The sequence below is a fragment of the Phoenix dactylifera genome, chromosome 3 (genome assembly GCF_051530095.1).
Source record: "Phoenix dactylifera cultivar Ajwa chromosome 3, Ajwa_hap1_PhDact_Kaust_v1.1, whole genome shotgun sequence".
Lineage (NCBI taxonomy): Eukaryota > Viridiplantae > Streptophyta > Magnoliopsida > Arecales > Arecaceae > Phoenix > Phoenix dactylifera.
The window spans coordinates 45470846-45486894 of record NC_143192.1 but is presented as its reverse complement, the minus strand read 5'-3'; the positions used below and the strand labels follow the sequence as shown (position 1 = coordinate 45486894).

The 16049-nt window shown below is 35.4% G+C and overlaps 1 protein-coding gene across 3 annotated transcripts in view; it reads left to right on the top strand.

The window, feature by feature from the left end:
- The window catches only part of MAP1A (methionine aminopeptidase 1A), a 32174-nt gene that overhangs the window by 6607 nt on the left and 9518 nt on the right, over positions 1-16049 (top strand). For all 3 annotated transcript variants that reach the window (XM_039121068.3, XM_008814132.6, XM_088718625.2), the window contains 7 exons: positions 640-813; positions 2850-2925; positions 7140-7187; positions 7284-7328; positions 9408-9507; positions 13266-13317; positions 13417-13458. In XM_039121068.3, the coding sequence (XP_038976996.1) occupies positions 640-813; positions 2850-2925; positions 7140-7187; positions 7284-7328; positions 9408-9507; positions 13266-13317; positions 13417-13458 (537 nt within the window). The remainder of the gene's footprint in view (positions 1-639; positions 814-2849; positions 2926-7139; positions 7188-7283; positions 7329-9407; positions 9508-13265; positions 13318-13416; positions 13459-16049) is intronic.

Below are 16049 nucleotides of genomic sequence, written 5' to 3'. Positions count from 1 at the left end.
TTTGATGTTGCTTAAAATTTGAATCTTTGTAATGCTTTTCTACCCAAAAATAGGGTAATGCAAGGATATCAAAATAATGGAGGAGGATTCTAATTCTTCAGTTCAGAGCTGAAAGTGATTTAAGTGTAACCAATTCACATTTCAAAAGAAACTGAAACAGGCTTAATAATCTACGACAGTTGACACCCATTGAGCTAAGTAATCACTTAAATATAATACATTCCCTGCTGTTTACTTTTTAGCCAACCTGCATGCAGCCAAGTTTGCATTCCTACAGCTATGCTGAAGGTCAGTTATATGTCCTGGGATACCAAATTATTTCCATAAGGTTAGCCTTCCTGGATTAAAATCCTTCCAGGGTACATGATGTCGACTTATGCATGCCCTAAACAAAGAATGAGATCTGAAAAGCTTAATTTCTGTCATGAGATTTTCTTAAGTAGTAACATTGTTGACCTGAACATATTTGTGCTTTTGTACTTGTAGGCATAGATGCACAGGCTTTTTGAATAACTCTTTTCCCTGAGCATTGGCTCTCCTTTTTTTTCCTCCTATATTGACTCATTTTGAACAACTTGCTACACACACTTAGGAGTTCTGTTTGACAAGAAAAAATGTTCTGCTTATTATTGCTTGCAGCACGCAGGATTGCTTCAAGGCAGCCTGGAGTTCTCATAAGTCAGTGCACCTGAAGTCGAAGTTAGCAACTGGTATAGCAAGTACACCATCTGAACAATCTCAAGAGGGTTGGCTATATTGCTTAAAGAAAGGCCAGACTCGAACATCTGTGCTTCCCCATTTTGATTGGACAGGGTAATTATCTTTTCTCATTTGGATGATTGGCCGTATGATATGCTCGAGTCATTGTAAATCCTTTTGGTCATTGGATAGACTTGTAAATTTACATTGGCATCAAAAATCAATGCAGATTGAATAACCAAATTGAGTAGATCTGATGGTGCACTACTGTATCATGAATATTTACTTAATTGATATCAACAACTATGAATTAATGTGGAAATATTGATCCAAATTACAAGAATGCAGAAAAATTCAAGTTGAAATATGTCCACCATATATGGATGATATGGAAAATCTTGAAATAACATCAAAGGTGGCTCTAAATAAGAATAGTTGGTGAATGAGGACCCATGACTCTAACCCTGAATTCTGGGGATAAGGGTGGATGGTTATGGTTATGCGAGCTGGCAAAAGATGCAAATGAAGTGTGGATTCTGCTTATAGAAAAGATAGCTGTTCATCAAATTCTCATTCATGTTGTGATAGACGTGCAGATGAATATGGAAAAAGAAATTAATAGGGCATGTTCATGTTTACTTTATTGCTTAGCAAACTACCTAGGAAGCCATGAAATCTTTGTTTTCTGCAAGGATATTATAACTGCCCATCTATTTCATTTCATTTCCATGATATGGATCATGCTCACTGGTTATTGACATGTTAGATGTATGCATACCTTTATTCTATTTGCATTAGCTCACATCAGTGACTATCAGCCTATGTCAGTGTTTATTGCTTTGAGTTGCGTAGTACAGGATGATATGTAATGACACAGGTCTGCATTCTAATTTCCCATAATGATTTTTTATCCCCGACCATCTTTAACAACCATTTTTCTAGTTTAGATGGCCTGAAACTCTTCCCTACATGTTTTTTTTGTCCTCTTGAATTTGAGATGGTTTGTTATAGATTGGACATGATAATAACAAATATTAAAATATTATCATTCCATATTTAGTTAAAGTTTAAAAATCAAACTGACCATGGTATATATTGTTCCCATGGTACTACAAATTTGCAGTTTTCATAGACTCTAAGTGTTTATGCAACATATTATGCAACAATTAAAATATGTTGCTAATGTGTAGCTACATGCCCTTGTGTGGTTTTTATTCTGAGTTTAAAGTTTTTTTGTGTTCTCATGTATCAAATAGTTGCTACAGTTTCTAAAGTGTTGTGGGTGGCTGATGAGAAGAGAAGTCTGGGACCTCGGTGCCTGGGCAGACACCTGGAGGTCAAAGCAGGTGAAAAATTTAATCGATATCAAAGAGAATCTAGAAAAAAGTGGCCATATTCTACAAAATGAACATAACATATCAAATAAGATATAACTAGTTGATGGGATGCACCAACTTTGCAACATTTAGTATTAATTCATGAATATCCTCCATGTACCTATAAAATGAAACATGACATATCAAATAAGATAATGTTAGTTGATGGGAAGTACCAACTTGGCAATATTTAGTATTAATTTATAAATTGATGTCATCCTTCATGTTCCAATAGTCAAGCATGATGCAAGTTGTTAAGGTGGGTGGCTAGGAAGCCATTTTACATAATATTGGTTGCCTAAACTAGGAAGCTAGTTGATTCACAAACTAAGCACATGCTATATTGCAACTGTCACAGTTATCTATGATGATTTTTGATCATCCGATCATACGTATCTGCATATTACTTAAAATTTTGTTTATCTGTTGACAACATGTCTGTTGTGCTATAAAGCGATTAAAACTGGTTTGTGTTTAGAAAGATTGAATATGGAACAGTATTTTGGCATGCCAAAAGTGAATTTCTTTACAGAATTTGATTTCTTTCAATGCCAGTGTATGCACTATAAGATATCCATGTCATTCTAGGTTCTAATTGGCACAGGCACGATACATTGTACTTCATTCCTTGCTCTTTTGATATCTCATCACTTTAGTGCTTGTTTGATTAATAAAACACTTTCTGGGGCCTACTTGTGTCTCTTCTTTTGTACTTGTGGAGAATATCTTGTGCTATTTTGTGGCAATAAACAAATGCCTTCTATGTTCTTGCAGACCATTAAGGCCATATCCAATATCAAAGCATTGTTTGGTGCCAGAGGGGATCGAAAAACCTGATTGGGCCCTTGATGTGAGTTTAATTATTTTTTATTCTCATTGCTTGCTCCCAAAATTTCTTGTTTGGGGATGGTTGGGTTAGTTTAAAGGAAGAGAATGATTCTGATGTTTTGCATTTTTAATGCCTTTCTTCACTGGCTCATGTTGCTGCCCTCATTCATTGGAGCTTTATGAATGGCAATATCACTGTTTGTTATGCATTGGTATGTGACAGTCCAAAGAATACATATACCGATGTAAGTGGTTACATAGGTGGCTACTGTTTGTCAATTTACTATATCTAACTTGTTTGACAATCTTAGGCAGCGTTACCTGGACACAGGACATGGGTGTCAAGTGTCCAAGCAACCGAATAATGCAAAATGGCAACTATGAGAAATTCAGATAGGGACATGACTAGATATACCTATAATAAATTATTGCCGAGCAATGAGACATTGAAATTGACCAAAAGCAATTCGTGATCTATACAAAATAACAGTGATATTGCGGTGATGATGCAATGGCTGAAAGTTAAGTATTCAAAGCTATTAGAAGAAAGAGAACAGGGTTACATGCAGAAATCTCCTAGGTGTAGCCAATCAATGTGTAACTCTGACCTCTTATTGACAGCTGGTACCTGACATGGTGCTGATTGTCAATGAGAGGATTATTTAAAAAGTTACACCTCAGTCATGAAACTTTTTCTGTGGGAGACTTTCGCATTACTTTAGCATGCCATAAGAAAGGGGACAGAGCAGTAGTACGGTTGGATAATGCAGAAGTCATAGACTGCCCTGGTTGAAGAAGAGAGGAAGGAGAAAAGTAGATAGTGGAAGATGGAGAAGAGGGGTACTTGAAGGGGAAACTCAAAGGGCAAAGCCTTGGAGGCGAAGAGGAGAATCAGGTAAGTACCATGACTCTTCTTCCTCTTCCTTTCTTTCCTTTGTTTTTTCCTCCATGTCCTTCCCTCCTTCTTTACGCTTCACCTAGGTAAGAAGGATGATAGAGAAGGAGAGTTGGGCTCTTTTGCCCCTTATGGCTTATTGCACAGAGGTGGAAAGATGGAAAGGGATGATTTGGGCAATCCATGGGGTTGGGAGTGAGCTTGGACTATTGAAAAACTTTTTCCTTAGTGTATGACACTGTATCTGATGTACTATATCATGTCCCTATGGGGACATGGTGAAAAACCCAAGGATGGCCGTATTTGGGTGCCATTGCTTATATATTCTCAAAATTGTTGTGGTCCATGATTATCGATGCATAGAATAGATAGAAATTGTATTAAACAATCTAATTATGTGCCTTATTTTTTTATTTTTATGTTTTTATAGTTTTTTAGCCTCAAGGCCTTTCACAATCTCATTGGATGCTGTGTGTATAGGAATGGTTTTGGCAAAATTCTTTGCAGGTGCTAATTATAATTTGTAAACCCTTCACACCATGGTTTACCAATACCCGACTCTACAGCCCTGTCCTCGATATATCGTAATGGTAGTGAACTGATAGCATGGGAGGACGTACCAAGTCCTCGATACCATGAACCAACCTATACTAACACTATGCCAAAATGGTACTGGCACGGGTACTAAACTGTCATTGTGAACCTCGCTTCAAAGATTGCAACTGTTGGTATCGATCCAAATTTCTTTTAGGGGACCTTAGCTTTTTTGTCAAGTAAATGTGAAACTAGATCTTTCATATGGAATTGTTGAGGTATTTATAGTCCAAGCTCTTGGGCATCATCTTCTCAAACACATGCTTTTCAACCTCTACGGACCATGTTGGTGTCACAAAAGAGAATTACATGAAAGTGGAAGAAAGAAGTGAGGTGTACTTTAATGAATTAGAATGTACTTAGTAATAAGTACATATTTCTTCTTTAAATGTTGACTGGCTGTATATCTGTATGCACTATGAGTCTTGGGGCTCTCTAGAGTGCAAAAGCATTGTTGAAAAGAGGTCTATTGGAGGCTTACCTTGCCTCACACCTTGAGGCAAGGCTGTTAAAATGCTTAGGGGTGTGTAGATGGTTCTATATTTGGTGAAGCACACATCTCTCATAGAGAGGTTTGTGCAACCTCCCTTGCAAGGTGCAGACCTTTACTTTCATTTTATGTCCATTGTAGGCACTAGGCACACAGTCAATATTTAATTATTTTCACAACCAATGGAACGGAAGCAATGGATATCCATTAGTTTTTTATGACATGTGGACTAATTGGTGTTCTTAGTTATGAAGGCACATGCCATCGGACATTTGAAACTTAATATGGAGTTGTGGACATCAAAGCACAATCATTTTGTGCTTTCACAGCCTTTTGATACCATTCCTTCGAGATTTGCGCACAACTGGCATATGCAATAGGAGATCTTTGCTTACCAAAATTAGGTACAGTACCAAGTCTAATTCTAAACACAATGCCCATTTCCTTGGTCTGCTTAGCATGCCATTTATCATTTTGCCATTTTATTGTTATAAAATGGCTTATGCATTTCGGTTAAAGAATATTTGACTTGCCCAAAGCCTTTGCCTTCTTTAACATTGTGCCATTTTGCCAAAAAAAAAGAAGAGAAGAAAAAAGCTCGCTGCCTTGGCTTTGTAGGCAGTTCTGCCTAATGGTTTCATAGGCACCTTTCTCGATCTTTTGCATTACATTTGAGTATGGTGGAGTGTATTGATTTCTTGATAAGTATTGAATGTTCCCAGCTTTACTTCCCAAGTTCATTTAAATTCTAGACACATTGTTTGGGCAAAACACGTCATTTACCTTTTCGTAGGCATAATTCTGTCTTCACACGTCAGCTATAGAAATTTAGTACATATTTCAATTGACTACTTTTGACTCCATTGGTGTATTGCATGGATTTCAGCTAAGGTCGTCGTAGTGGTTCTCAAAATCTGGTTTGGCAATTGCCTAGAGTTTGGATTATTTTGAGATAAAGTGGTTTCTTTCATTCTTTTGATTTTTTTAAAAACAAATGTTCTGGTGTTGGAAGTGATATACTCAATAGGCAGAAACATACAATAAATAATAGTGATTCCATCAAGAATTCTAACCATAAAATTGTTTATCTTCGCATGTTGATAGTTATAATCCGACTTTTGATTCATGTAAAGTTATTTTTCTCTTTCCAATGCTCTCTCAATTTTTTTTTTTTTTTTTTTTTGTAAGAGGAGTGTATTTCAAAAGTGAGAGCCCCAAGGTCTCCTGCACAATCAGTGGGACAATTGGATTATATGCAGTAGAGATGGTTGTAATTATTATTGTTATGAATGGAGGAGAGTAGAAGTAACTAAAATGAGGGATATCCTAGTGCAGATATGAATGGTGAATGGGTGGTTGAGTCTGATGCATGAGGAGTATGACTTCTGTATTATTAGGTTGGTGCAGAAAAATAAATAAACTTCTTTTCTTCATTCTTTTTGAGTAGGTTTTGGTATCGTATTTGCCCCATAGGTCATGGATTACTATCTGATTTTATGATTGTGCAATATTATCCCAGAATCAAATCACACTATCAGATGAATAAAACATATCATGATGTACAAGAGCTTACTTAATTGAAGTTGACTATTGATTATACTTGCACTCACTGCATCTAATATACAAACAGAGTCTTGTCTCACCAAGATTTTTGCAGTCTGTCATGTTTGATCTTAGGATCTTTGAGTTTAAGAGGGTTCTTGATATCACCTATATATAGAGTTGTTATTTAGTTCAGACTGCTTCATCACTGCGTTTCTTATAAGATGTCGCAAGGTTCCAAGCCTGAACCGGTGTTAGCACCGATATGAAAATCATCCTGTCATTTTAAATTACCTGATTACAACAGCTAACCATCTTTGCATATTCAAAATTAAACCATACTCCCATCCTCTCATGTTGAACTTTGTGCACAACTTGCTCAAATGTGCTCCATACCCCTCGTCTTGTGTTGCAAACACATGCTTACACATAGAACTTGATATGCACCTTGAAGGCAGACTCTTGTGGCTAGAAGCATATTGCCCTTATATCAATCCGATGCAAGTAAATAAAAATGGGTCATACATTTTCTATGTAGTTGTTTTTCTATTTTACTCATGAGTTTGCTCGAGACTTTGGTAAGCAAATGCAGAAGCTTTGTTGAGAGAAGAATCTAGTTTTTGCTTTTTATTTGCTTGTTTCATATGAGGGGGCTTTGTTTCACCCTTACTTAAAAGTATACTGTATTTATCATACTGTTTACCCACACTGGCAGGGTATCCCCAAAATTGAGCCCAATAGTGACTTGCAGAATATTGTGGAGGTAAGTGTGAATTGGGACTTATATCATAGCTGGGTTTTCAGGTGGATATTCTTATGAAATTTGTTTAATGTTATCTTTACATTGTTGCTTTCAAAGATCAAGACGCCGGAGCAGATAGAGAGGATGAGAGAAACATGTCGAGTAAGTATTTTTGTAATGCATATGTTTCCCATACAAAATTGCCTGTTTCAGTATGCTTCTCAGGCTTGTGTCACATAGTTGCATAATTTTTTTCCTATGCCTTTGAGCTAAACAATAGCAACAAGCTGGCTGGAGATCATTTTTAAAAGTATACAACTCATTGTTGCTGTATTGTGAGGCCATATTTTGTTGGGTGCCTTTACCCCTTTAATTCTGGGTTTATGAGTATTTCCTTTTTTTTCTCCGTGTTCATATGTGCATTCCTTGCAAAGTCATTAAATTGATATCTGCAATGCCATGGTCGTGGCTGAAAGCACTTTCTGCTGTTCGTAGCATATATAGAACTTCCCACTTCATGGATAATGTGATCAAGTTCCTGAAGATGTTTACTTGTCAACAAGTTTGTTTTTGGCTAGATTAACACTGTCCACAATGCGAACCTTGAAAACTTACCACTGATTTTCTTTATTGGTAAAGAGAGCATATTCACTTCGTAAAAAGTATTATGCGAAAATTGACTTATTATGACTGATAGAAAATTTATAAGCTCTTTTTATTGAGGTTATCTACCTATTATGTACTGCTGTCAAATTATGTATATATCATATAAATAGTTTTCATACAGTATTGCATAATTCAAACGTGACTGATCGAAAGTTTGATCTGCCCCATAGAAGTTAGCTTTGGTGTCCAACAGGATGCTTTTATGTGGTAGATAGTAAAACATATTCTAATGGTGAGTAATTCTGCATATTGATAGCAGTGTAGAATTCTAATTGGAGTAGGCTCTTCTACTTGGCTATGAGCTATTCAAATGGGAAAAATTAAGTTCAGTCCGCAATTATTATTATTTTGTGTTTGCTGTTCCTTTTGGAACTAGTTAAGTTATTTTGTGGTGGTCTGGAGTGTTCAGTCAGTTTGTGAATTTTGAAGAACTGTCCAGCCACTGAAATGGACCCCTAGGAATAGGTCGGTAATAACTTTTTTTTCTGTTTTCTGTTGTTATCTTTTCTTTTCGATTCTTTTTTTGGAGAAATATCCTTGTTATATTAGAATTGTTTTGGCATTACATGATCAAGTTGTGAAACTGATTTCAAAGTTTATATTTATCTCAAATAATGTTTTTTTACTTCATGGTAGTTTGCCAACCAACCATAATATTTGAATTTTTTTTTCTTTTTCAATGCCGTGATTTTACCTGGAAAAGTTATCAACTCTTTGTGCAAATTGATATCAATATAAAACATCTTTAAACATTTTTAAACAATAATTTTTTCTCTTTCTGCTCTTTCCTTTTGTTGATGTGATCAAACACCTAGCTCAAAATCATCAACTCTTGTATTACAATAGGGTTTAGTCTTCTAGGTGGATATGCTTAGAACTGAAGGGTCCTTAATCTTGGTTCCTGCCTTTGCGCTATTAGTTTTTAGGCTTTAAGTGTGGCCTAAATTTCACCTTCAAAATTATTTCAGTATTCTTGAGACTGCCCTCTATTGTGCTTGTGTCAGCTTGATATATTATCTATTTCATATAATGGTTCTTTTGAGAAATGGGCATAAATCTACTCCTTTTCCTAACATGCACTTGCTTCTCTCCTTCCATTAATGTTTTGGGGTCATACATACACAAGAGGAGAGTATTTGTTGAAGACTACGCTATATCTATTAAATATATCATCTAATAAGAACTATAAAACTATACTCCTAAAGCCAAGTATGTTAATATGAATGACATTGTTTGGCATGTTTCCTATTCCAAAGAAAAATGAATTAATTGATTTTCCTTAATTTATGTTTATAAGTTTGGTCTGACTTTTAGAATTGTAATTAAGCTTTTCAGCAGATAGTTAATGTCATGAAGAATAATGAAAATTGTGCCTGCATTTTGTGCATTTCTTTGTTCTAACTAGATTTTGTGAATCTGATGGTTTTGACAAAGATCTCTGTACCTATTTATGCAAAGGGAACCTGTCTGCATTTCATGATGACATGATCTGATGAACGTGTGAGAGAATAAACATTTCTCTCATATTGTTTCTTATTGTATCATTCTACGTCTTATAACTTATTCATGAATCAGATTGCAAGGGAGGTTTTGGATGCAGCTGCTCGTATCATCCGACCTGGAATTACAACAGATGAAATTGATAAAGTGGTTCACGAGGCAACAATAGCTGCTGGTAAGTTGTTTTTGTCATTTTCCTATAGACAGTTTTTAGCTAAGAGTTTATTGCACATGTAAATGTGTTGTACGAACTTCTCTGCCAAATCCAGTGATCAGATAATGAAGTATGCCTTTCTATGCGGAAGTTATTCTTTTACAAATTTGGTTTCTAATCACATTTATGTCTCATAAGAAGCAGTCAATGTGGAAATCTTAGAAGTGTAACTTTACTAGGGTGTGGCATGTACCGTGCACAGGATGTGAAGGACACCCGGTGGAGCTTCACACACTTTTCGGAAGTTTGCTTTTAACTGTAGAATTGGCATAAGCTTATACTTAGAGATATACTTGACTGTTCTACCAGAAGAAGAATGAAAAAAAGAGTCAAATGCAACTGTGCAAACTGTGAAGTAGGGCTATAAGTGGGCTGTTACTCTGTTGATGATATAAAGTTTCAATAGGATTGTCCTGAATACGCGACTAAAATTAATGCAAAGTCCGACCCACGAGCAACCCAATTCCAGCCCTAGTACGGAGGGTTTAGTTCTCAGTAGGCGTGATGCTTGCAGCTCTGCATCAGTTGAGAGGACTAACATGGCGTGAAGCTATGAAAGCATGTGAAGTTGAATTTTTTTATTGTACACATGAGGAGTATCTGCTATCCCTATATTTGCTTAAAATCACACAATTATCTTGGCATTTTGAGATGATTGGAAAACTTGATACTTGATATCATTGACAGAAGTACCTGCCAAGTGATGTATAAGTGATAACGTTCTACTTACATACCAATTAGTTATGATACGACTTTTTGATGGCTGATGTGCTTTTATATCTATATTTGTGCAATGAAATTGGATAACCTTGAATGGTCTCCAAAGGATGGAGGGAAAAAAATGAACAAAAATAAAAAAGAACTGGACCTTGGTTACCTTATTTGGGACAAGGTGCTATGCTGGATTTGGGTGTGAGGGGGGATGAGAGCTCCCAAAAGAAACATTAAGAAAATACTAAGCAACCGTGCTATGGGGAGTTTCTGAAGCAAGCGTGGTACCTAAAGTAGAAAATTCTGAGTACTAATAAGTGGACAGAAAGAAACAAAAAATATTTAAATTAGAGAAGTAAATGAAGAAGAATATTAAAATGTTGATGCTGCTAGTGTTATTGATGAGAGAGAAATGGTGTTAGATACAACAAATTTGCAAATTCTGCTCATGGTAACATGGTGGGTTGTGGTGAGGAGTTTATCATTCATACAAGCACCAAATGTGCAATCGTCAATTCATGATAGTAATATTATCATTCGAGAAAAGATAAAACTGAAAGTTCAATAACAAATAGGGATCTTCCATTTTAATGTTAGTCTTGTTTACTGTAGAAGTTATCACTCTTAGGCAAAATTAGATGCAATACTCATCGCGGAGCTATTGTTGTAACTGATGAAGGGAGTTAGCCACATTATGTGCACTACATGATTTAACAAAGCAGTTGGCAAATAAATTAGGAAGAGTACCCATAGATTGAAATTTGATAATTTTCATGACATATTTGTAGTCCTAATTTAGACCTCATCTGTTAAAAAAAAAACTAACATGTTAGTTATGAACAAGGTTAAAAAATCTTATGGTATATACCATGTACCTTTTATGTATCCATACTGTAAGAGATGTGGGTGGTATAACCCCCTTGTCTATTCACAGTTTGCTAAACTGGACAATACCCCCATGCGGGGTGATATGGTTTGCTGTGTGTGGTTGATACGGTATGGTATGGTCGAGATTTGAAACCTTGGTTATGAAATAAAGTTTAGCTTGGAACTGCTGGCTAGTATATGAGACTTGGTAGTCATTCTAATATATGATATGGTCAAGGTGAAAATATGTGATGAGAACAATTTTTTTGGTAGAACGGTGAGAATGATATTAAAATGCAGAAAAGATTTGCTATTGAATCATGATTAAAATAAGGCAGCATGATGCTAATATGTGTTATAATTGTATATGGAATCATTAAATTTATCTTCATAAAATCAATCACACAAATTAAAATTGCATCAACTTTCCTATATCCACATAGTATAAACAATGGTGAGATTTTTGTTATTCTTTACAACTTGCTAGAGCCACATGATAATTGAAAATCAGAATTAGTTAGAATGGAATGATTTAAATTCAAGAACTAGGATTTATTTTTATAAATGTTTATATTGTATGAGATTCTTACCAAATATCATCTAACTTTATGGTGGTATCTAATTTATTTTTGCAATTCATGTTATTTCTTAATTTCTCCTATTTTAGATGTTTTCATATTTTGTAAGCATATGACATGTAAAGATTCTAATAAGCTATATAATGTACTCTTGATCAACTTGTAAATTTTTTTGCTATACTTTCCTTTATTTTTTATGACAAATATATTGATGACTACTTTTGGCTGAAATCTGAAACACAAATGAGACTTCTGAAGTCGCTGAAATTGTTGAAACTGGAGAACAATCATCTCAGTTTGAAAGGGAAACTGAGTTTTTGAGCCTTGTCTTATCAGTTATGGTCGCTATTGAATATCATTGTTTATATTCCTCTTGAGACCTTTGAGGGATTATTTCCAGACTGTGCCTCTCTAATTGTTATATCTAAATACTTTAATGCTTTTTATGTAGATAGTATGTCTGAATAGACATGCATGCATGTGCATATTATTCCAAGTGCTCTGGCCTTATCCAAATCCAACTTAAATGTGCTCCGGGTTGAGGAGTTGGAGCTAGAATTTAACCACTGGCTGGATGGGAAAGGTTGCTTCTTGTTTTCCTTGGGGCTGGTTCAGTTTTTCTAGAGCCTTGCGTGACCTTATTGGTGGTTTGGTTATTGTTTTCTGGTTTCCCCTCATAGGTTACAGCAGTAGCTGATCACGAGCAGGAAATGTTGGGTATAATTTGGTTCCACATCTGGTTGGCTACAGTTTAAATCCAAACTCACTTGCATCCATACTTAGGCAAAACCTGAACTTGTGACACTTGTAGTGTTTTTGTATACTTTCTGCGCTGAGTGCTTTATAATCATCTTGTAACTTCTACTACTTCTACTCGAGAGCATGCACATACGCTAGTGTTTTTCTCTAGATGAATATTTGTGGTGATAAATTTATAATTAAATGGCAAAAGTGTAATCACAAGATTTGTAGAAACTTGACTAAAATGGCACTGCATTGTGCTGCTATGAAAGTGAAGAAAACAAAAAATATTTGATAATGCATAAATGTATAATTATGTGCATGAAGAGTATAAATAGAATTATGTATGTAAGAATGCATACGTGTATGTAGATATTCTGGGAATTTATAACATGCTGCTTATAGACAATTCACTCCCTTGACCACTAATGGTTAGATCCATCGCTACCCATGGGCTATGGCTGCATGACCAGCTTATTTGGATTTGTTGGTAACTTTCTATCCCTGGTCAAAAGGAGCGGATAACATCTTTAATCCTGATTTACATTATATTCTTTGCCTAATTTGCTAACCTACAATGTGCTGAAGTGTAACCTAATCAGAATAGCAGGGAAGTCTTTGCTTCAGAATATGGGATATTTAGTAGGATGTACACATTGAAACTTCTGATTATGGTGGTGATTAATGGAAATTTTGCTTTAATTTACAGTACATCTATGACTTTGGTGTAGATGATATACAGTTTTTTTTGTTTTTCTGAATATAATGCCTGCATTATCATGTATTTGTGGGGGTTCTTAATCTATTTTAATTATTTTCCAGGAGGATACCCATCTCCATTAAATTACCATTTCTTTCCAAAATCTTGCTGCACGTAAGTTTTTTTTTTTTTTTTTTTTTAGTTTAAGATATCAGAATTTGCTGTCAAACTAGGTTTATTTTGTTGACCTTTTTTTGTTCTGTTAAAATACAGGTCTGTTAATGAAGTCATCTGCCATGGAATTCCAGATGCCAGGTGTGAATTATCTTAACTTGTATATCTACGTACTTTGCCTTGCTTATACCCAATCCGATTTTCACAAAGGGAATTTACTACAAAGATTCCATCAGATGTCGAAATCTGGTAAATTTTGTACATCAAAACCTTTTTGCTTTGAAGTAATGTAGATTATCTAAGGTCATTATGTTTGAGAAATCCATAATTTTTTATTTTTGATAGTGGTAGACTAAGCTTGAACTTCTGCATATACTAGAATATGAAGAACCTTTAGGTATAAAACTAAAGTTGTAAAGGAATCCTTTGTTGAATCTATTTAATTGTGCTTATTGAATACTAGTTGGATTGGAAAGGGATGGGTGGTCAAGGAGATTGGTAGATTAGGTGTAGTACTTTTTGAATATGTGGGACATAAATAAATTTATACGATCATGATAGAGGGTAAGAGATGAACGCCTTCTCTGAGGGACAAAATTTAGTTGTGTTGAAAGTAACAATTAGATTTTTAGGTTTATGGTATTGGGCACAATGGAGTCGCCATCAATTCTGGGACATCAATTCACAACCTTGTTATTAGCCATCAGTTGGCGTATTAGCACTTCTCCTTGCCAAGTTTGTTAATTTCTGTATTCCTTGTACTTTTATATAAATAATCTTATTGTTACAATCATGCTTGAATTGTGATTTTGTACAATTTGTAAACTTGCACACACTCCAATAGGACATGATGGTGAACTTAAATGATGCATTATGCATCACTTGGTCTAAGTCACTAACTTTTATAGGCCCTTCTTTTTATATTGAGATGGATGATTTTTCCAGAGTAACCAATTGGCAAAATGGTATGCACATGTTGCTCAGTTTGCAGTGTCGATGTTGCTGAATTCAAATGACAAGCTCTTTCAGATTTGTTCTTGTGTACCTGTTAATGGGAGATCATGACCACAAGGAAGCTTTAGATGTGATTCATGACAATAGCCATGATAGTGCAATGCAAGGAGTAGGTTTGCACATGTGTTCATAGTACCAAGATGAGCTGAATATAGCATGCACGGCGAGTAATCTTGAAGCTGCATGCAATATGGGTTGTTCTGATATGAATTGCTGGAAGCAAGATTTATTGTCTCACCCTTACCGATACCATGTTGGTATAGTGTCAGTATGCTCAAAATGAGATTAGTTTGGCATACCGAGACTTGGTATGCCCCTGTATCGAGTCTCGGTTCAATATTGGTACAGTAGGTATGCACCGGTATGGCGGACCTTGACCAAAAGTGTAGTTTAGTCTTTGAAAGAAGCCTAACTGGCAATTTTGATGGCAAAATCAACCTCTGATCTGGTCAATGATGTAGGACTAAAGTGGACTGTCATTAAGTTAAATTGCTAGAGAAGCTGGCTAATTGATCAGAACTAGAGCAGGGGTTTGTAGGTCATGTTAGGAGCATGCTGATTCTCTAAGAGCATGCATTTTGGATGAAAGGCTAGATCATGACGGGTGCATAGGTGGTAGATGTAACTAGGTCTTTGTCAAGGTTTTAGACTAGTCAGATGATTGTGGAAAAAGGTGCAAGAAACCGATGATGCATGTGAAGCTGGATTAATCTTCGAGGATCTAATGATAGCATGGAGATGGCTATCTTAGTAGAATGTATATGGTGTGACAATGACTTCAACTAAATAAAAATGTTCAAAACCTAACATTTTTTCTTAGCTCATCGGATTTATAATCCCCGTGGTTACTTTAGTAAGTTTTGTTTGTACGGTCTGCTTTAACACGTTTTTATGATACATCCATGGATTAGATGAATTGAATGTTGCAAGAGGCTAAAGAGTCAAGATAAACCTTAAGAGCTTGATTAGATGTCAGATTAACCAATCCAGGAGATACTTCTGCTGATAGGGGTGAAAATGGATTTAATAATACCTGTCCACATCCATTTTTGTATATGAATCTTTCTAGATAGGGATAGAAATTAGAACATGCGACTAGTTCTGTATTTGTATCCACATCTGTCAAAGAAAAATGGATACAACTACGGATAGACAACTATTCAATTCGTACCCAAGTATCCAATTCCGTTTGTAAACCTATTTAATCTTATATAGCACTCATGAACTTTTAGCAGAAATAAATGACAATACCGACGTGTTATTGACTTAATTGACTTTCTATTCAGTGATATTGTTGATTTGGTTGTCATAAAGTTCAATTATCTGACATATACATGTATTTATATCTATATTTTCTGTCCTATTTGTATCTGTGACTGTTTAAGACAAATACAAATATTAATTTTTGCATCCAATTAATATCTGTATCTATATCTGTATTTATCAAATAAAAATGGATATGGATAATGGATATACTTGTATCCAATCTATATCTGATTTGTTTGCAGGCTTATCTGCCAGGATGATTGTACCATATGGAGGAAAAAAGGGAATACAAAAGTTCAGGGGTGGGCCTATAAGCGTGTCAAGGATCAACCTGAACTGAACCAAGTAATTTCATTGAGCAAACCCAATAGTTTGTCAAAAGTTCTTTGTAAACCAACCTAATCAAGAGTTAGATTTTTGATCTGATTTGGCTAGGGGTTGGGGTCCAGGTC